The 21778-nt window shown below is 37.2% G+C and overlaps 1 protein-coding gene across 1 annotated transcript in view; it reads right to left on the bottom strand.

Moving 5' to 3' along the window:
• Positions 1-21778, bottom strand: part of CNTN5 (contactin 5) — a 516137-nt gene that overhangs the window by 334594 nt on the left and 159765 nt on the right. The window contains exon 6 of the mRNA XM_012801575.1: positions 2883-2985. Within this exon, the coding sequence (XP_012657029.1) occupies positions 2883-2985 (103 nt within the window). The remainder of the gene's footprint in view (positions 1-2882; positions 2986-21778) is intronic.

Raw genomic sequence — 21778 nt, 5'->3', positions numbered from 1 at the left:
AGCAGATTAGAAGGCATGGGACCCCCCAGAGCAGATTAGAAGGCATGGGACCCCCAAAGTGAGGGGCATGAGGAAGAGAAGGCAGGGTGTAAATTTCTTCATCCCTTCTTCAGCTCTCTCTTTAGGGATACAGTGACCCCAGTTCCCCGACCAGCTCCGTATCTCTGGTTCTGACAACACCATCTCCTTCTCCTTGTTGTTCAGGCTTAAAGGTCGTAATCAGTTCTTATTCTTACTAGTCAGTTTATAAATACCCCAGTTTTTCTTCTTGGTCCTCTTAATCCCCATCACAGATCTTCAACTTGTCCTTTTAAACCTCATAGAACCATTTAAGTTAGAATCTTTTCCAGACTGATAACATAATTCTTTTTAAGTAGAGAAACATTTATGTGAATAATATAAAATTATGTTAAGGATTATAAAGGCGGGAAACCCACCAAGTATTGAGATAGAGAATAATGACTCTGAGTTAAACCAGGTAGTCACAAATGGTACCTCTCTAGGATGTGACACTGAAGTTAAGGCCAGAAGTTAAGTGGGATACACAGTGCAAAAAATGGGGGAAAGCTTTCCCCATAGAGGAGAGAGAAAGTGCAGAAGGCATGAGACAGAAAAGGTCTCGGCATGTTCCAGAATTTGGTTATAATAATAATTTGGTTAAAAGATTCTGGTGAGGACACACTGACGGGAACAGAGTAACCTCAGTGCCGACTGAGCTCTAGCGACAGATGCGAAGGTTTTAGAGTAGGCGAAGGCCCACTGGAGCACCGCGCCGTCACCGGGGTGGGAAGAGGCTCAGGTGAGCCGTGGGAATTAAGCAGATGCTCAGGCATTAATTTGCACTTGCTGTGTCATGTTGGGATTCAGTGATGATCTACACCACCTGATCACAGGCTGTAAAGGAAGTAACACAGGCAAGATGCTGCTACTTTGATCTTGTTTCCCAGGCTGGCAGGTTTGTCTGTAGGTAGAGGTAGATGTCTTCATGTTTCCTTTTACTGATAGTTGTGACATTTCATACAAAGGACACAAAATGATCAAGGGAGCCTTTGAGGTGGTATGTCCTGCTTCCACTCTACTTTACTTATTTACTTTGGGGAGAAGGATAGCAAAGGAGGAGCAAGAAAGCTGAAGAAAATAAAGTATTAAAAGTACACAGAAGATTTGACCATCGGATATTACCCAGAATAAAAGGGACTTTAAGCATCAATTTACTAAGCATATTTCAAGGCTTCCAAAAGCAACCACATCTAACTTATTAAATAAGCTTGCCTGGGGAAATATTTATATTGTTTTTCCCCTATAAATATGGTTTTCTAACTTGTTTTACGATATGACCTCCCTTTGTTTGTGGCTTCAGTACAAATTTTGGCAGTTAAGAATTATTTAACTGCAGGATGTACTAAAACCTTTGTTATCAAGCCAGAATACATTATTTTTTGCATTTGTCAGAATTGAGTTTCTTACTTGGAACATTTTTAGGCATACATGATACCACACAAGGAAAATGGTAAAAAACGAACAAACAAACAAAAAAAAATCCATGATTTTTAAGTATTATTTAAATCCTATGTCCTTAAATATCATAGGTGGGTTTGGAAGACTTCCTCAGATAGCTATCCTCCTATATCCTAGATATAGTTTAAGTTTTGAAATATATTTCTACTTGTGGGTATTTTTTGCTTAAAAGGTGGACCACATAACAATTTACTTTTCTTTTTTAATCTACTGCAATGTTACTTAGAGTATGAATTGCACATACATGTTATTTCAGTAAGTCTTGAAATTAAAATACATGCGTTTACTATGTATTTTAGTAATGTATTTAGTAATGTATTACTATGTATTTTAGTAATGTATAGTAATACTAATGTATTACTATGTATTTTAGTAATGTATTTAGTAATGTATTACTACATCCCCTAAACCTACACTTACTAGCTGAATTTCTCATCTTTACTAATATTTTCCTCACCCACAGGCTAAGCCTACTTTCATAAGCACATTTATATGGCATATTTTGTCTCCAAGTATTTTATCGTTATGCTGTGGGAGTTAATTCACTGCAACTGAAGTTAAATGATTAGTAATGGAGATAGAGATGCATTTATGCAAATTATAATTATAGAACCTAGAAAGGACCCTGAGGTCTCATCATCCTAAAAAAAAAAAAACAAAACAAAACAAAATATCAACACCCAGTTTAAAATAAATCATAATACTCTAATCAAATATAATCGGAATTTCACTCCTGCCTCTGATATTGTAAAAATCATCAACAAGTGACTATATGTCATGAGATGCAAACTCTCATAAATAGTCATTAAGTATAGCAGGCATTGGTGAATGTTATAAATTACCTCCCTGATTCAGGGAACAAGTACCTGTTCTACAAGTTGACAGGTAGTACTATCGTGTTATTTTTATTTCAGAAGATACTGAAATAATCAAACTACTGTAGCTATTATCATTATGATTTTCATCTGTTGCATTATTATTTCTTATCAAAATCTATATTTCATATATGAGGAGCAGATAGTATCTAATCTTTTCATCCTTTTTTATTTATATCATTGCTGAAGGAAATTTAAGGTTAGGTTGAAATTTTGAGATGAAGAGATGGAATTTTTTTTTTTTTGTTTAGTTTCCTCTATGTTAAAATAGCATAACTATATACATTACTGTGCATAGAATGACTAGAAAGGTAATTATAATTGGTAACTTTGTCAATTCCCATTTTCTTTTCTTTTTTTAAAAATGAATGGCCCCAATGGAGCTTCTAGGAAAATGGAACCTGGAAAAAAAAAATCAGTGATCCAAAAATAAGATACGCCACATTTTAATAAATAATCATGTCCAATTATGGAAGAATATGTACTTACTTGCCAAGTGCAAAGCACTCCATCTTAACTGTTGTTCCCTTAGCAGCTGTAACCGTGAAAGGAAAATGGACCTCAATTTTCGGCTCATATTCTCCCATCACACCTTGGAAATAAAGAATAGTCTTTAAGCACAGAATGAATATCACATATTTTTTTCCAGTCCTGGAGATGTTACATTGAAAACTGTTGTGGTTGGGTTGTTTGATGACTGTGAAATTTTTTGACACATTAAAATGAGAAATATACTTAGGCTCAATCATTATGATGAGTTCTTGTTCCTCCCTTAGGGACTTGGATTGTATGCATGTCCCGTATCACTTAAAGTAATAATTATTGAAAGTGTTAATCAATACTAGTAGTTCAGTTACTGATTATTCTCCAAAAATAAATAAATATGAACATTTCTCATGGGAAACAGTGTATTGATATTTTTAAACAAAAAAAGGTAACAACATTTTCTTTATCATTGCCAGACAAATTAATATGCATCTATTAAGTCACATATTTAATTAATGTCTATAATGTTCTAGGCATTTACTAAGCATGTTAGAGTTATAAAGATTAATGAGTTGTTTCTCAGGCACTCAACAAGTATATCCTTAAAGAAGAAACAACATATTGCATCTCATGTACGGGTGGAAATCTACATATCAAATGACTGTAATGCAAGATTGGTAGTGATAAGTGACACAAATGAGGTTATTTCTTACCTATATGTACATTTGAGGAGATTGTAAGAATACTTAGGGTTTGGATAAAGGGGAAAAAGATAAGAGAGAAAGTAAATGGATCTATAGGAACAAAGATAAAGGTATGAGAAACAACTAGGAGTAAGAAGATCAGCTTTTCTGGTATGTTGGTATTGAAGGGAGGTAAAACGGGGTAAATTGGGAACTATAGATGGAGGCTCGGCACCCGTGCTCAGTGGTTAGGGTGCTAGCCACATACACTGGGGCTGGCAGGTTCAAACCTGGCCTGGGCCTACTAAATAACAATGACAACTACAACAACAACAACAACAAAATAGCTGGGCGTTGAGGCAGGTGGCTGTAGTCTCAGCTACTTGGGAGGCTGAGGCAGGAGGATCACTTAAGCCCAAGAGTTTGAGGTTGCTGTGAGCTGTGATGCCACAACACTCTATTGAGGGTGACATAGGGAGATTCTGTCTCAAAAAAAAAAAAAAAAGTAGAGGACTTCGATTATCAGTGTGAGATATTCAGACTTTAACATGTAAGAGATTTGGAGCCATTGGGATTTTGAATAGGAGAGAGACATTATACTGAGATGTATATACTGGAATTGGAGCAGAGACAAGTATATCAGTTACATGACTTCAGTAATACAGTATAGACATAATAAAGGCCTGAACTTTAACTGTGGCAGTAAAAACAGAGAAGATACACTAGATAGAAAAAAAAGAAAGAAAGAATTAAATGGCAAAACAATGAGGTGTAGGGGTAATAGTGTGGGCAGTATCCATAATGACACTACGGTTCTCAGCTTGAGAGTTCAGTGGATGCCAATGAAAAAACAGCCACAGTAAGAAATCTGAGGACTTCAATTCATTGAGTAAGAAATTGGAGGACTTTCAATTCATTGAGTTGTCAATATGTACCAGATATTTAGAATAAAGTGTTGACCACATAGTGCAAATAGGAGAATGGAGCTCAGGATGAGTTCCAGACGACAGATGGGGCAGCTGAAGGCAGAGATTGGATGGGTGTTTTATTCTGGTGCTGGTGTCATCACAGAGCCTTGAGCTAATTTTCTCTGCAAAATAATATTTAGAAGCCACCTATGTATATACATCACATAGAAAAAAGCTATGATCTAGCACAGATGCTTCTCTGAGGAGACAGTGGGTCTCTGTTTACGGGCATATGCGCATGTCTGGGTCTTTATATGTGTGACCCTGTGTATAATTCCTCCGTGTATGTGTGTAGAATGAGAAGAGGGGGAAGAAACCCAGACTGAGTAAGATGACTAGTATAAGATACGCTTCGACATACCAGGAGAGAAAGGGTTACCTTCGGCCGAGAAAATCTTTTATGTGCTTCTTGTTTTATTTCTTTATCTTATTTACTTATTTATTTTGGGGCATTTGAAATAAGACTTGAAGGAAGAATGTGGACAAGTATAGATGGTACGCGTTTAAGTTCTCTTAGGACAAGAAGATTATCTTTGGTTTTTTTACTACATTTTTTGCAAAGTAGAGAAAATGTTACTGATTTTTTCATCACAGAGATCTGAGTTCCAGACCTGCCTCTGCTAATGACTGGACTCTGATAGGTCAGCAATCTCCAGGTTTATTTTTCTAATTTGCAGACGGGGGGCTAGAAGGACTTACCATTAGTATCGTAATGTCCCGATTTAACAGGTTAAGTCTAGATAGCTTCCTAGTCTGCAGTTTGCTGCACACACCCAAGCCCGATAAACAGTGAGAGAATTAAGTGGTCAGCACTATCGAGTCACCGACACAGACGCTGAAGCACGTCTTCTGTGTTTGTTCATGATGTTTTTCTCCTTTGCTGCTTTTGAGGTATGTCCCCTTGCTTCTCCCCTGTACTTCCCAACTTTCTTTCTGTAATTTCTTCTCATCTCCTCCTTTATCTCTCCTGGCTACTTGAATAGCAGGATTTGGCCTGCTTGTAATACCCATAAACTCATCTGCATGATGTGAATTTTGCTTTTGGTGATCTATTACTTGTAAGCTCTGTATGAAGACTCCCAGGAGTCCTGCTCAGGGCCTACCTGTGAGCATACCCACAAAGCAGACACCAAAGTTATTTTCTGATTTTCCACCCTTCTTAGGATTGATTCTGTAGTGCTGTCCTTTTCTGCTCATAAATCTAGTGGCTCAATAAACCTTGGACTTTATGATATTTATTAAACTTAAGCCCTTGACATGCCTGGGTCCCTGGGAGGGCTGGCAGTAACTGAGTATTATAGAGTTAGAGGTAAAATTTCAAAAATATTTCTATATAATTAATTCTAGTGAATTGTCCGAAGAGATTTTATGAAAAAGGGGCCCTGAATTTCCATAGCTTCAGCAATTCATTTTGGTTTTGCCACTCTAAATAAATAGTTCTTTTATAATCAGCTTTTATGTTAATGCTTTTGTGTTCTTTTAATTCAAGAAGATCCCATATTTATATAAAATGTTATGTCCTTTAAAACCTAAATCTGTCTTCTTATAATACCAAAGAATTACTGGTACTATTGACTAACGGGAAACAGACACATATATTCTCTCTTTTTTCTCTTAGATAATGTTTGTAAATTGCAGAGAAGACTTTCTTTTATTTCTATCCTCTTTCAGAATGACTCAATGGATAGGCAACTTGGTGGTATTTGGGAAGTGACTTTGCATAAGTAGAGCCTTCTGCTGTTCCTCAAATGCTTCCCATTGTAGCCAAAGACATTGTTAAGCTTCATTCCAGGGCCCAAGAGGTTGTCAGTATTCGAACTATAGATTGAAAATAAAATAAAATGGTTTGAATAAGAGGCTTAAAACTATATTACCTAATTTGAGCTGTACTATAATTATTGCTTTTTAAAAAATTACTATGAGAATGGTGATATAACAATTGGTCACATTTAGTGCTTGGGTTTTGCTTTATATTTCATGGGATAATTATATTACAGCTAACGTTGACCTTAGCTTATATAATTTACCTTCCGTCTTTTAAAGATAAGAGAACTAAGCATCAAAGAGGTCAAGTAACTGACTCATAATCTTACAGAAATCTATTGGTAGAAATGGAGCAAAAATAGGGATTGTCTGACCTTTTCTGTCCAGAGCTATTTTCTTGACATCCCTATGTCGGGGAACTTCAATCACAGTGCATAATAGGCCAGGAATACCACAGGTACTACATTAATCATTGTCTACCTGCTCTAGGTATAGAGTTTATTTCAGCTGCAATTTTTAATATCTCAAATAGTTTGTAGCTTAGCTTGTAATTTCTTTTGCTGGGGAAAGTTTGATACTAAAAGGAAAAGGAAGTCGTCCCATAGGACGCATAGCTGAAGATCAAAATATTGGCATGTCTTTCAGTAGAAGGAGCTCTTTGATCTCTGATCGCCCCTGGTATGGAGCTGGGTGTTCTGAACATTGTTCAAGAGACACTGAAATGTGTCTGTACTTCCTTCCCCACACCTGTCTCTCCGGCTTCCTTGGTTGCCCTACTTTAGAATGATGTGCCATTAGAGGATGACCCCAAATTACCCTAATTCCTGATAAACAGAAGGCTCCCGCCGAGAGCACATTACGCTCCTTCTATATTTCCATGGTTGTTGATTTTCTTATTTATTCCAATTACTTACAAAGAGCCAGGGTGCTTTTCCCTAAGTGGAACGTAATTTAGAGAAGTGTTTCTGCAAGCATATTTTAGAATGGGGAGCCAGAGACATCGGACTAATCTGGAAACCTTCTTAAAATTTAGGCTACAGGGTACAACTATAAGCCTAATGATGAAGACTTTTTTAAATTATTTTTATTTTTATTTATTTATTTTAATGATGAAGACTTTTTGAAGGCAGGGTGATGAACTCAATATTTTAATAAATTCTCTGAATAATTTTATGCATATTAAGGAAATTCACAGTTGGACCATTCTTGCCTCTGACTTTCACCATGTTACTTGTCATTTTTGGAATCAGAGTGTAGTAGACGGACATGCCTAAGACATTGTCATGCTAGGGTCTATAAACACTGTATTCTTCAGTGCCCCAACATCAGGGCAAATCATATCCAACCTGTACCTACTGGTGCTCTCGTCATAGCTGCTCCACTCACCGCCTCTGTTAGCGGACTGGTCACTGTGTATACAGTAGCACTTATTTATCTGTAATGACAATTCTATAAGATACCAATAATGACACACATTTCTAGGATCAGGGACTCATGTCAAGTAAAACTTAAGAATTTGGCTGAGCTCAGAGGTCAAAAAGTTTTGATAGATCTTTTTCTTATGTCCAAATAATGTGTATTTACATTTTTGCCTTTAAAATCTTTTCCAACTATATTTGACATATTTCTCTTGTTTTCTAAGAATAGCAGCTGTTTTTTCAACATTTTTTTGAGGAAATACTTTTTCCATCTTTTCAAAATGTGTGAATTGAATAGGAGCCACTGCCTTCCCATATAGATTCTGCCCCCCTGGCTATGGTTATTCCAGTATTCCTATAGCCAGGAATTTCCAACCCCTGGGTCCCCATCCTGCATGACAGACAAGTGAACAAATTTTGTCTCTGCTGCCCACAGCTCCTCCACTTTGGTCAGTTGACAGGCTGCCTCCTGCAGAGGCTGGGCTCCCAGTGCTCCTGCAATTGGAGTGCCAACCCTGCCAGCCCAGCTAGCCCTGCCAGCCCAGCCATCCCTGCCAGCCCAGGCAGCCTGAAGGATCTGCCCCAAACACAGGCACCAGAAAGGTGAAGAAATTCTGACAAGACACACTGGGGAACCAAGGATTGTAGAGGCCACTTTCTCCTCACCACAAGCACAAGGATTCTTCATGGGCCATGGCGAAAGGAAGGCGGCCCTGCCCTGCTGACGGGTCTGTTCGGATCTCTGAGCTCCTCTGCATTGCATGGTCCAGTGAACTGAGTGTGCTCTGTCCCCTCCTGCCCCTAATGAGAGAGGAAACTCTGGCTTGGCTGCACTGATTTGACAAGGCAAGGTCCCTCCTGGGTGACCCTTCTGCCAGGAAGAACATTTTCCCTGCTTTCTGGAATGGCTCTGCTTAGCATCTGTACCTTGGCAGGCCAGCAGTCTGCCAAGTTGGAGAGAGAGCAGCCTCAGCCTCCTACAACCCAAGGTCTGGGAATCCAACAATAGGCCCTGGTTCTCCTTTCCCAGCCGAGGTTAGAATCACAGTTCAGTTGTAGCCAGGATTTCAGTGAAAAACTCTGGTGCTTGAATTTGTTTGTGTGAGGGGCATTCGTGCCATGGAGGGGCAGAAAGTTCGGTGGGAGCAGTTGGGTGACCCGAGGATTCCCCACTCCCAGTTCAGCTGCAGTGTGTCCATCTTCTATAGCAGGACTTGGGAAAATTCCTCCAACTGGGTAGAGGGCCATCTGATACTAGAACAGAGGCAGAACAAGCAAGTGACAGTCACCCCTGCCTAGGAGCACCTGCTGGTCTGGCCTCAAGGGTACCCCATCCAACCTGGAGAGGGCAAGGCCCACCCTCAGGGAATCTCAAGCTGTGGCCATGCAGGGAGCTTCAGAAGGCTGTGTGTGGGGAGGGCCACAGATAGATGCTCTAACTCATTTCCATGGTCACAAGTGAGGGGTGGTGAGATGCATGTACTGGAGGCTGAGGCAAGAGAATCCCTTGAGTCCAAGAGTTTGGGGTTGCTGTGAGCTGTGACACCACAGCATTCTATGGAGGGTGATAAAGTGAGACTCTGTATCCAAAAAGAAAACATGAAAAAGTGCTCATCGTCCCTAATCATCAGAGGAATAGAAATGAGGTAGCACCTGAGTCCAGTGAAATTAATCCACATCACAAAGTCCCAAACCTGCAGATGCTGGTCTGGACATGGAAAGAAGGGAACACTTCTGCACTGTGGGCTTGCAAACTAATACAGCTTTTATGGAAAAAAGTGTGGAGAATTTTCATAGAACTAAAAGTGAACCTTCCATTTGATCCTGCAATCTCATTACTAGGTATCTACCCAGAATAATAAAAATCATTTGACTACAAGGACATTTACACTAGAATGTTTATTGCAGCTCACTTCACAGTTGGCAAGATGTGGAATCAACCTAAGTGCCCATCAACTCATGAATAGATTTACAAACTGTGGTATATGTGTACCTTGGGGTACTATTCAGCCATAAGAAAAGATGGAGACCTTTTTTGTTTACCGAAATGAAATTGAAACGTATTCTTCTTAGTAAAATATCATAAGAATGGAAAAGAAAATCCAATGTATTCAATACTATTTTGAAACCAATATTTAAACAATTACATGCCTACAGTAAAGTAAAACACAAGGATAATCTAGTGAGGGGTAGGAGAAAGGAGGGAGATGGGAGGGAGGGAGAGAGAGAGGGAGTCGTGGGATCTCACCAAATGTGCACAATGTGAGGGTGTTCAGCTCGCCATGGGGTGAAGGGCTCAATTACAACTTGAGCTTTACCTTAGAAATAGAAACAATGTAACCTAAACATTTTTATCCTTATATCGATCTAAAATGTTTTTTGAAAAGTAGATCATTCCTGAAAAAAATTGAGCCAGGGAAGATAGGAAATGACTGAGTAGCCTTTCTATGCTTAAAGAGACTGTCCTTTGTGTGGGACATGTCTAAGGTGACCAGACGCCCCGCTTTTGGCAGGACAGTCCCAGTTTTTAACAATTTGTCCCGCGTCCCATGGCATTTACAAAAAGTCCCGATTTTTGGAAAGAATGCATGACAAGCTAGGGACAGGCGGGACAAAATGGCGGGAGAATGGGAAGGGAATATACAGTTTTGGGTTGCTAAAAAGGTTAATGTAACTCCATTTTGGAATGAAGAGGTTAATGTAACTTCATTTGGAAATGAAAAAGCTAATGTAAACTCCTTACTCCCCTCCTGGGCAAGGTTGCCCAGGTGGAATCAATATCAGTATACTGGCTCCCTCCCTCACTTCTAGGCAAGGACAATTAGCTCAGAAGGGGCCAAACTGTCTGGAACAAACAAGTAGCCTCCCTCTCTAGAGGGTCCCTAACCATAAACAGCTCAGCCAGTGCCCTCCCCCGTCAATGGTGTCCCGCTAAAATCTGGTCACCTTAGACATGTCACTGTGATCATCCTTTCCAGACATACTAGATACCAACTTGTGGTTTGTCTAAGGTGACCAGATGTCCCGCTTTGGGCGGGACAGTCCTGATTTTTGGAAAGAATGCAAGATAAGCTAGGGAATGGCAGGAGAACGGGAAGGTTTTTCCGCTGCTGAAAAGGTTAATGTAAGTCCATTTGGGAATGAAGAGGTTAATGTAACTTCATTTGGAAATGAAAAGGCTAATGTAAACAACCCCCCCCCCCCAAGGTCACCCAGATGGAATCTTTATCAGAAGGAGGGCTCCCTTCCTCCCTTCTAGGCAAGGACAATTAGCTCAGAAGGAGCCAAACTATTTGGAACAAACAAGTAACCCCCCCCCAGAGGGTCCCTAACCATAAACAGCTCAGCCAATAGCAGCCTGCCCAACAAAACACCCAATGAAATTCCTCTATGCGCTTTAAAAACCTCAGCTGGCTTCACTAGGGGTTGCCCTTCCTCCAGCCACGCTGAAGGGAAGAGTGGCCCAGGCATATGCTTGCAAAATAAAGCACTTTTTGTCTTTATACATGTGTGGTGGTCTCTCAGTGGTAATTCTGGTCCCAACACTGCCATGTGGCTATTTCGCCAGGATATGAGTTTTATATTATTTTTGTTAATTTTATAAAGTTAAACTTTAATAATAACAAGTAATTGTTGCAAACTGATTATCGAGAACTGCTTATCAAAGTTCACATTGTTGATCAGTTGTTAGAATTCGACCACCATTGTTTGGACTTAATGAACAATGGCATTTTTTCGCACTGGCAACCACGAAAACATTTTGTAACTGTCTCTCAGACGATACACATCATACTGCATGCTACTGCTAGTTAAACAAGTGATGCCAACAAATCAGCTATTCAGATAATTTAGGTAAGTTATTTATTTATTTATTTCATGAATTTAGTACTTGTATTATTTCTATTTTATAGTGGCGGCAAAAAGTCTAGCGCCGGCCTTGAAAGTGACACAACTTACAAGGTATCATTATTAAAAAAATATATTGATAAGGAAAAGGTTAACTTTTGGGCATCAGCAAAAATCACAATAGAGAATAAATGTTTAGAAATATTTTATCATTTTGAAACAAACCATGTTCCATACAATAATGCACTAAAAATTGTGAGATACGTGCTGTCCTTACCAGGAACTAATGCTGCGACTGAACGCGTTTTTCCCATGGTAAATAAAGTGTGGACATCAGAAAAATCACAATTAAGTGTTAAGACTTTGAAAGCCATTTTAAGTGTGAAATATAATTTAACAAATTCTTGTGAAAAATTTCATGACCTTTTAAACAATGACAGCAATCTATAAAAAATTCACTCAAATGAGAAATATGCCAAAGAATAAAATAATACTATACGTAATTTTTTTTTTTTTTTTTTTTTTTTTTGCCAGGGCTGGGTTTGAACCTGCCACCTTCAGCATATGGGGCTGGCACCCTACTCCTTTGAGCCACAGGCACCGCCCTATACATAATTTTTTTTAATGTATTATATTTGTAAATTGTACTTATGTTGAAATTAAAAATATATATTTTACTATTTTTGTGCTCTATGAAAATTTTTGTTGCTCCATATAGACCAAATTTTTAATTAAGAACCCCCCTCTTCCCCAGTCAATGGGGTCCCGCTTTACCAATGTTAAAATCTGGTCACCTTAGGTTTGTCAATAAATGATGTGAATCCCAACTCCACCCCTCGCTCTGTTCAAACACTGAGGCAGTTACAGCATTTTTCTGGATACCAGTTCTTTCATTTATAATAAAAGTGCTAATATTGTTGTAGGCTTAGAAATTTAATGGAATGTTAAAAATATATATATTATATATCAATAGATCTCTCTTTACTTGTTATATTAAAATAAACATAAAAGTTATCACATTTGGAAATTTTTATCATTCAGAAATGTGTCCAGAGGCCTTTTGTAAGAAGAAAAAATTCTCTAATCAGCCACTGATAATATAATAATTTCGTGAGCCTAGACAGACAGGCAATATATTGTTTTTTCATCTCAGAAAGTGTATCTTACCCTGAACCACAGTTTCTTGAGGTAAACCATGGCTGTGTAAATAAAGGACTGAACCATCTTCTGATGAGGAAATGAATGGCTTGTATTATCAACAATCTAATACAGCATAATGAGTAATATTTATATAAGGGATTGAGAAAAAAACTATAGATTTTTCTCTTTTCTTTTTATTTTGAGACTGAGTCTCACTTTGTTACTCTCAATGGAGGGCCTTGGTGTCATAGCTCACAACAACCTCAAACTCTTGGGCTCAAGTGATTCCCCTTGCCTCAGCCTCCAGAGTAGCTGGGACTACAGGCACCCACTACAATGTCCAGCTATTTTTAGAGACCTGGTCTCACTCTGGCTCAGGCTTGTCTCAAACTCATGAGCTCAGGCAATCCATCTGCCTTGGCTTCCCAGAGTGCTAGGATTACAGGTGTGAGTCAACATGCCCAGCCAAAAACTACAGTTTTATAATTTGAAAAAAAAAATGTTGCTCATCACAATTAAATACATTCTGAAAATCAGAGAAGCCAATACATTTAATTTCCTTTCCCACGCATTAGGTGTAAATTGATCAAGGAGCTGCCTCACACTGTGAATACGTTTTTCTGATTCCTAAGTTTTAAGACGTATTTCCTTCTCCTGTTCTTGCCACTGTGATGTAGGGATACGCATTCATCTCTCTCCACCATCAACCCAGGGCTCCTTCCATGTGTATCAGTAACTTAAAAAAAGATTTTATAAATATAAGACCAAAAGAAAGAAACTAGAGAATGTATTTTTTCCAAACATATAATCTTCTCTGGCATTAAAACATAATGCCAATTAAAGTAAACTTTGAATATTTGATTAAAAGCATTGAATATTCTCTTTAAATTAGTTTATTGAAAAGATTTTTTATTTTTAGAAAAGTAGAGATGTTTTTAAAAATTAAAGAAATGTTTTATAAATATACTCACATAACCAATAACATAAATGTTTTACATTAATTCCATTATTTAAAACTCTTAATGGTTGAATTTTTTGTAGCTTGAGGTTTTTACTTTGTGAATTATATGTGTGTCTTCTCTCATGTGTAAGGATTGGAGGCTTCATAATATTAAAAAGGGTAAGAAAAGTTTGTAGCTGAAAAAAAATTGGTATTTGACTATTAGCAGTTGTTGTCAAGACCTATTTGAATATGATTCAGAACAACATATGAAATATCTAATAAGCTACAATCCTCATTTCAGTAGCTAAAGACCCTTCTTTAAACCTTAACATTTACCAAATAATAAGTAGAGAACAACTATATTAAATTGAAATGAAATTAATATATTGATTCCCAGAGACATATGCGGTCAGACAATTAAGCTCAAGAACTCATCCTAGTAAAAGTGCTCCAAACCTCAGGGATGTAGGTCACTGCGCTCACCTCTGAAGCATGTCCTTGCCCCCTCTGATGACAGCAGTGACCATATTCAGCAATAAGGAATGTAGCACTTTTTCTAGGATGAGTTTGCAATCTTAATTGTCATAATATTAAAGTTCAATTTAACAATTAAATGCTTTAAAGATCTCTAAATAATATAAATTCACCTTAATCAGAGCTGAGTCTTTTCAATTTGACTTAACCAGAAGCTCTGATTTCTATATAATTCATTCAAACAATTATGCCTACCAGAATATATTTTTTCATTAAAAATAGAAAGACAGTTACCGTAGGAATGTGGTGAATTTTTCTCAATGCATTAGACAAATTAAACATAAGTTGCCATATTTACAGTCCTTTAAACAAAAAACTGAAATGATACAGTGAGACAAATAGATCATAAAGGTGACTCAAGGCACATCTGGGTGATGGGAGAGCTGTTTTACCCACGGCTGGAAGGTAGGGGGATATACAATGTGGAAAATAAGACTAAGGCAGAAAAATTATATACTTATAATACTTATTCACATTACTGAAGAAATAAAAAGAATAGCCTTGAACTTTTCTTGTTGCTGAAATTCCTGGAGCTATTTGGACTAGAACTATTTGGACTTGGGTACCTTTTAGTATCAGTTCACATAAAGACATGTCGTGTTACTAACTCTGACCTTGGACTTCCTTAACACTCCTTTCTCTTTTCATGTCATGTCTTTCCTGAAAATATGTCTCTTTCTTACTCAGGTTCACTTGAGTGACTTCTGTTTCTTGCACCTACTTAGAATGCTCACCCACGTGGCTTTTCTATTTCTAATTTTTGGTATTATTCTTCAGAGGTATTGTTCCCTCCAGAGTAGTTTCTTGCCCGTGGCTGTCGACCAGTAAACACAGTAATCACCTAGAAGTTGAGGAACTTAACAGATTCTGGAGGAATTCTGGAGGAATTAATTTTGCCAGCTCAGTTGATTGACAATTGGCTGCAGAACCCCGAGAGGAAACGTGACAAATGAGTTGTTTTAAACTATTGTTAAAAGTTTACTTCCATGTGTTAATCTGTACAGATCATCTTACTGCAGTCTTGTTATTGAGAATGCCAGAATTCCTGCTGTTACCACTCACATTTGAGATATTCAACATACCACCCCTCGCATTGCTCTGCTAACAATTCAGCATATATTTTATTGTGATAAACTCTTACTGATTTCAAAGCCTCCATACATGATACGGTTTAAAAGGGGAGTGTTTAAAGAGGGTGAGTGCCAAATATCATTGCTTCACCACAGGGTTTTATGTGCATTAAACTAGATGTTAAGAGGGAGGGAACAGTGAGTGAACACCTGCTAGAAGCCTGGCACTTTGTGAAGTGTATGTAACTCTCATCTCGTCTCACAAAGCACAGGGAGGTATTCATGGTTATCCATGCTTTCTGTAAGAGAAAACTGACTATTGCAGAGGTAAGTAACTCCCTCCACATCCCTAAGCTATTAAATGCAAGTCAAGGAAGCCACACCTGGGACTATGTTAATACTAAAGCCACTTTCTCTCACTAATCTATGTTTCTGTTGTTTGCAAAATAGAATTTAGTCTATCCATTTCTTTTTGAAAATTAGCTTCTACTTCACATATTAATTTCTCAGAAAAGTCTTTTCTTATCCTTTATCCATTACCTCTCTTCCACCAGGTTAATCTTTGTCTGTCTGTCTGTCTCTCCACACACACACACACACGCGCGCGCGCACACACACACACACACACACACACACAGAGATCTGACAATTAAGTTCATGAACTAATCCTAGAAACAGTACCTGTCTATTTGCTAAATATCACATGTCCACCTTCCAGGAGGATGAATTCATGAATGTAATTATATGATAACAGCACTGATGGTCATTCCAGAAAGAGTTTCAAAATTACTCTGTAGGGTTGACCAGGTACAGGCATTGGTACATAGTTCCCGAGAGAATATTGTAATATTCGGCAATGAGATATTTAGCACTCTTTGGAGGGCAATTCATGAACTTAGTTTTTCAACTTCATATACACAAACACACATAGTTCCTGCAATTAATTTCTTTCCTGTTTTAGTAAAACTAATCACAATCATAATCAATTATTTAATCTCATCACATTTCTATTCTTCTGTTCAGTATCTGTTTTCTCTTCTAATCTCTAAATTCAGCTAGAACAGGAAACACATCATTTTGTTCTCTTTACATCCTTAAAATAGTGTGTGGTACAAAGTCAATGCTCAAAAATATTTGATGACTAAAACAATGAATCAAGTTGTTATTACTTACATGGAAGATGTGTGATAGGTGACATAGGAGCTAAGAATAGTGTGTATACATATATATATATATATATATATCAATGCTTATGTTCTTTCTTATTTTGAGAAAATTTAAGCTCATTTTAAAATCTGTAATCATAAAAATCTACATTATGTTTCATTTTAAATTATTGGGATATTGATCATATTGCTAATGAAACATTTTGTGAATGAACAAGCTGATGAAGTATCTACATTTATCCAGCATCAGTCAATTATCAAGTTCTGTTAATTTGGTCCATTTTACAACTTCCTCATCTGTTCTTTCACTTTCCTTCTGATTAACATTACTTTAATGTACATTTTCATTCGTCTAGCCCATTTGCTTTGGCAAGATGAAGATCCTTGGTGACCTTTGCAAGAATGTTGGCTATCAAAACTTCATACAATTAAGTATAAGAAAAGTGGGAGAGAAATTTGAAATAGAGTATGGACAACTTCCTGGAAGAAGTTATGCTATCAGGGAGAGCAGAGAAAATAGGATGGGAACTGGAAGGGACTGTAAAATCAAGAAAGGAATACTTTTAGGATAATATGTACTCTATTATGTTTGCTGAGGAGAATGATTCAGAATGATACTGTTTGCAAGAGAGAGGTGGAATAATTGCAAAGGCTAACTCCTTGAACTAGGTAAGGGGGCATGAGATTCAGGACACAGAACTGTGAAGAACAATTCATTATTTGTGATAGGAGGTAAGGTACATATACATACACAGCTACAGGTAATATGTTGTATTTAAACTGGATAAATTAATAAGGATATACATTTAAGGCAGAGCCTGTGTTCAAAGTTATGTATTTTTTTTTAAATCTACAATCAGCTTCATAGATACAATCATGAAATGAAAAAGACAAGCTAGATTTGGGATTAGAAATTCATCAGTGTGACTCAAATATAACCAAGAGATTAACGGGATAGGAAGTTGAGGGCACAGAAGAGAATGTTCATAATAAACGACTGTACAGTTGAGTTAGAGAGGGAAGGCAGAGGTTGTGAAGGACAGTGAAATAATGGATTAATGAAAGGCATGGGGGAACTGAAGAATTATTTTACATAGAAAATAGTAAACAAAATTATTTGAGAAAAAAGAGCCTGTAATAAAAGAGTAGTTTACTTGAAATTGAGAACCTGATGAAGGTGGAAACATTGGTCATGGCAGGTTCAGCAATGGCAGACTAAGGTGGGGCACAGTACAATTTCATGGAAAGAAAGTAGGTGAAAAAACTGACAGGGTAAGATATTGGGTGATAACTGATGCATAGAGATATTAACAGAAGAGTCTTCAGTAAATGAAGAACACTAAACCAGGAGCATGCGGGATTATTACAAGGATGACGACAATTGCTAAAAACTATGCTGATAATGAATCCTCTTCCTATTCATTAACATCTGAATTTCTTTGTCTTTCATTCATGAGACTTCAATGTTCTAGGCCTAAGTTATCTTCCACTCTTCCCATTCACCTCTAATATTTCACATAACGGAAATGCTTACTGATTTCCAAATATGTCTTATCCTTAACTAATTATGGCCCTTTTCACAAGCTGTTAGTTTTTATTTTAAAATTTCTTAATATGAACCCATGCACACTAAAATTCAGTTTATCAATAAGTTTCACTTTAAAATGTGTCTAATAAAAAAGGATGAAAAGAACACAAAAAAGTTCCTCTATGGGCAGTTCCTGTGGCTCAAAGGAGTAGGGCGCCGGCCCCATATGCTGGAGGTGGCGGGTTCATACCCGGTCCCAGCCAAAAACTGCAAAAACTGCAAAAAAAAAAAAAAAAAAAAAAAAAAAAAAAAAAAAAGTTCCTCCATTAAAAACCTAAAACAAAACCACATCTGCAATTTCTCTAGCAAGAAATCTTGTCCTCTACTGCCGGATTACCATGATGATTTATTTCTTATGATACCAACAATCTATCTTCTTTCTTGTATTATAGTTATTAATGTTCAGCTGTTTAAATTATCGTACTGGTTGAAACAACCATCATCAAATCTAAACCGTCCTGTCTAGACCTAACCTACTCCTAATTCTCCTTTAGTCTTTTTATGTTTCTGATGTTTTCATAACTTATTATCTGAACCCCTAGGCCATTATAAGGATGCAGGTGGACCTGTGGGTACTTAAGGGAAGAGTCATATCTTGATGTTTGCATAGCTAGAAGTAATGATTTAATAAGCTTAAAACTAACTTCCAATTATTTATTATAAGTAGGTTTGGAGTTGAATTAAGAAAATGATCACAGATTGTGGTTAAAAGGGAACAGAGATAGGAGAGAAGTGGATCAGAGAAAAGTGGGTACACATTCAGACTACAAGAACAATACCAAGAAACTTAAAATCTGTTGCAAAGCAACAACCTGAAGCCTGGTGTTTTCAAATGAAGAAACCATCTTGCCAGAACTTCACCCTTCCCCCAGAGCAGGTAGGCTCAGAGGTCACAGAGCTGAGAGACCAGGCTGGCAGCAGGTGGGCTAACCCTCTCAGGGAGAGGGATTGCAGATGCTGGAGACAGGGATGGTACCTAAACCTCATTAAGAGAGAAAAAAGTCTCTCAGGAACATAAGGAGGAAATGTCTCCTTTCTTCTGTCATCTTGGCATTGACAGCAATACCGGGTTGGCTGCCCACAAGTGGCTTAATTGTCACTCTTGAGATTAGTGTGTGTGGTCTGTGTGGTGCCTGGGGTCTGCTGTGACATCCTGCTCCCGGACTGCATTCACCATCCCATGCTCTATTTGTGTTAAGATCATAAGTAACTTAGAGTAATGAAAGTAAGAGGTAATCAGTCTAATTAAGGTAGCTAGTTAAAGAAATAGTTTGGTTAGAAAATGCAAGCCCTTCAAGACCCATAAGGTAAAAGTTTAGCCTTTCCTGGTTAGATTGATTATCAAAACAGTGATGTGTGTAATAAAAACTGAGCTATCCACAAGCTTAATTTTATGTTATTTTGTTGCTGAAAGGGCCCTGTTTACTCATTTTTTAATTATTTCATTGTATTAAAGAGGTATAAATACTTTTGGTTACATAGATTGCTTTTATAGCATTAGAGTCACAGTTATAAGGGTGCCCATCACCTAGAAGGTGTTCACTGTACCTATTACGTAGGATTTTGCCCATCCCATTCCCTCCTACTCCTTGATTTCTGTTGAGTTTTACTTCTATGTGCATGTATGCTCGTTGGTTACCAATTTAATAGTGAATGAACCTGATTTTTGTTTTTCCCATTTTGTAGATATTTCACTTAGAGTAATGGTGTGCAGTTCCATCCAAATTGTTGCAAAAGGCATTAAGTAATCTTTATAGCTGAGTGGTTTTCCATTTTATTTACATATATACACACACACACATATACACATGATATATATATATATATATATATCACACCACATTTTCTTAATTCACTCATGAATTGAGTGGGGACTTGTGTTGATTCCACATCATTGCAATTGTGAATTGTGCTGCAATGAACATTCAAGTACTGGTGATTTCTTTTTTTTAGAAAGATATCCAATATTGGGATTGCTGGATCAAATGGTAGGTCTACTTTTAGTTCACACCGTTTTTCATAGAGGTTTTCCTAATTAGTAGTCCCACAAATAGTGCCTAAGCATTTCTTTCTCTCTGCATCCACACCAGCATCTAATGTTCATGGACTCTTTAATAAAAGCTATTATAACTGAGGTAAGATGAAGCTCATTGCGGTTTTAATTTGCATTTTCCCAAGAGTTAGAGACATTGAGCGCTTTTTCTTTTGAAAGCTTCTGTTTGTCTTCTGTTGACTTGTGAATAGAGTTGTTTGTCTTTTTTTTATTTGTTTGTTTATTTGTTTGAGTTCTTTGTAGATTCTGGTATTAGCCCTTTGTCAGATGTATACCTTGCAAATATTTTCTCACGTTATATAGGTTGTCCATTGCTTTGTTGATTATTTCCTCAGCCATTCAGAAGCTTTCTAATTTAATCAAGTCACAGTTATTTAGTGATTTAATCAAGTAATTTAATTAAGTCTCAGTTTAGTTATTTTTGTTGTTGCTGTGATTGACATTGGGATTTTCTTTAAAAATTCTATCCCTAGGCTAATATCTAGAAGCATTTTTCTAACATTTTCTTCTTGAATTTTTATGGTTTCATGCTTTACATTTAAATCTTTCATCTATCTTGAATTAATTTTTGTGTGTGGTGAGATACATGGATCTGTTTACATTCTTCTTCCTGTGGCTATCCAGTTTTCCCAGGACCATTTATTAAATAGGATTCTTTTTCTTAGTATATATTTGTCAAAGATCAGTTGGCTGCATATGGATAATTTTTAATCTGATTTTCCTAATTTTTTCCATTGGTCTGTCTCTATTTTTGTGCCAATTCCATTCTGTAACCTCTTGTTAGATTAACAGGAGTAGAAGAGAAAGGACCCCATAAGATTAATTAGAAATGAAAAGGGAGATATTACAACTGATACCCCAGAAATACAAAATTCCATCTGTATGATGAAAATATTTGTGCACATAAACTTGAAAATATTGAGGAAATGGACAAATTCCTGGAACACACAATCTTCCAAAACTCAGTTAAGAAGAAATAGAAATCCTGAACAGACCAATAATGAGTAATAAGATTGAATTAGCAATAAAATGTCTTCCAACCACAAAAAGATAAATTCAAAGCTAAATCTTATCTGACCTACATAGAAGATACCCACCATAGAAGTGGTACCTACACTGCATAAACTATTCCATAACAATTCATTCTACAAAGCCAGTATCACCTGGATGTCAAAGCCAGGAAAGGGCACACACACACACGCACACACACGCACACACACATATGCACAAAAAAAGGGAGCTGAAGGTCAATAGCCCTTATGAATATAGATGCATGAAAAAATCCCCAGTAAGCAATGATCATATGATTAACTCAATATATGCAGAAAAAGCATTTGACAAAAGGCAGAACCTTTTTATAAACAAGACCCTCAACAAACTAGGCATAGAAGAAACACATCTCAAAATTATAAAGGCCATCTATGACACACCCACAGATAACATCATATTGAATGAGGAAAAGGTGAAAACATTCCCACTAAGAACTGCAACAAGGCAAGAATGCCCACTGCCATCACTTCTATTGAGGATTTTGCTGGAAGTCCTAGTTAGAGCAATCAGGCAAGAGAGAAATTAAGGGTAGCCAAATTAGGAACAAGGGAGTCAAACTACCACCTCAGTACTGTGGTAAGACAAAATCTGAGCCCCCCAGCATTGCATCAAGCCCTTTGTAGTTTATCTCTTTCTTTTCTAGTCACTTATATATATGGTTAATGATTTCTTACAA

Source organism: Otolemur garnettii, unplaced genomic scaffold (genome assembly GCF_000181295.1).
Source record: "Otolemur garnettii isolate 467f Iridium unplaced genomic scaffold, OtoGar3 scaffold00001, whole genome shotgun sequence".
Lineage (NCBI taxonomy): Eukaryota > Metazoa > Chordata > Mammalia > Primates > Galagidae > Otolemur > Otolemur garnettii.
This window is presented reverse-complemented; position numbering and strand designations above follow the sequence as displayed.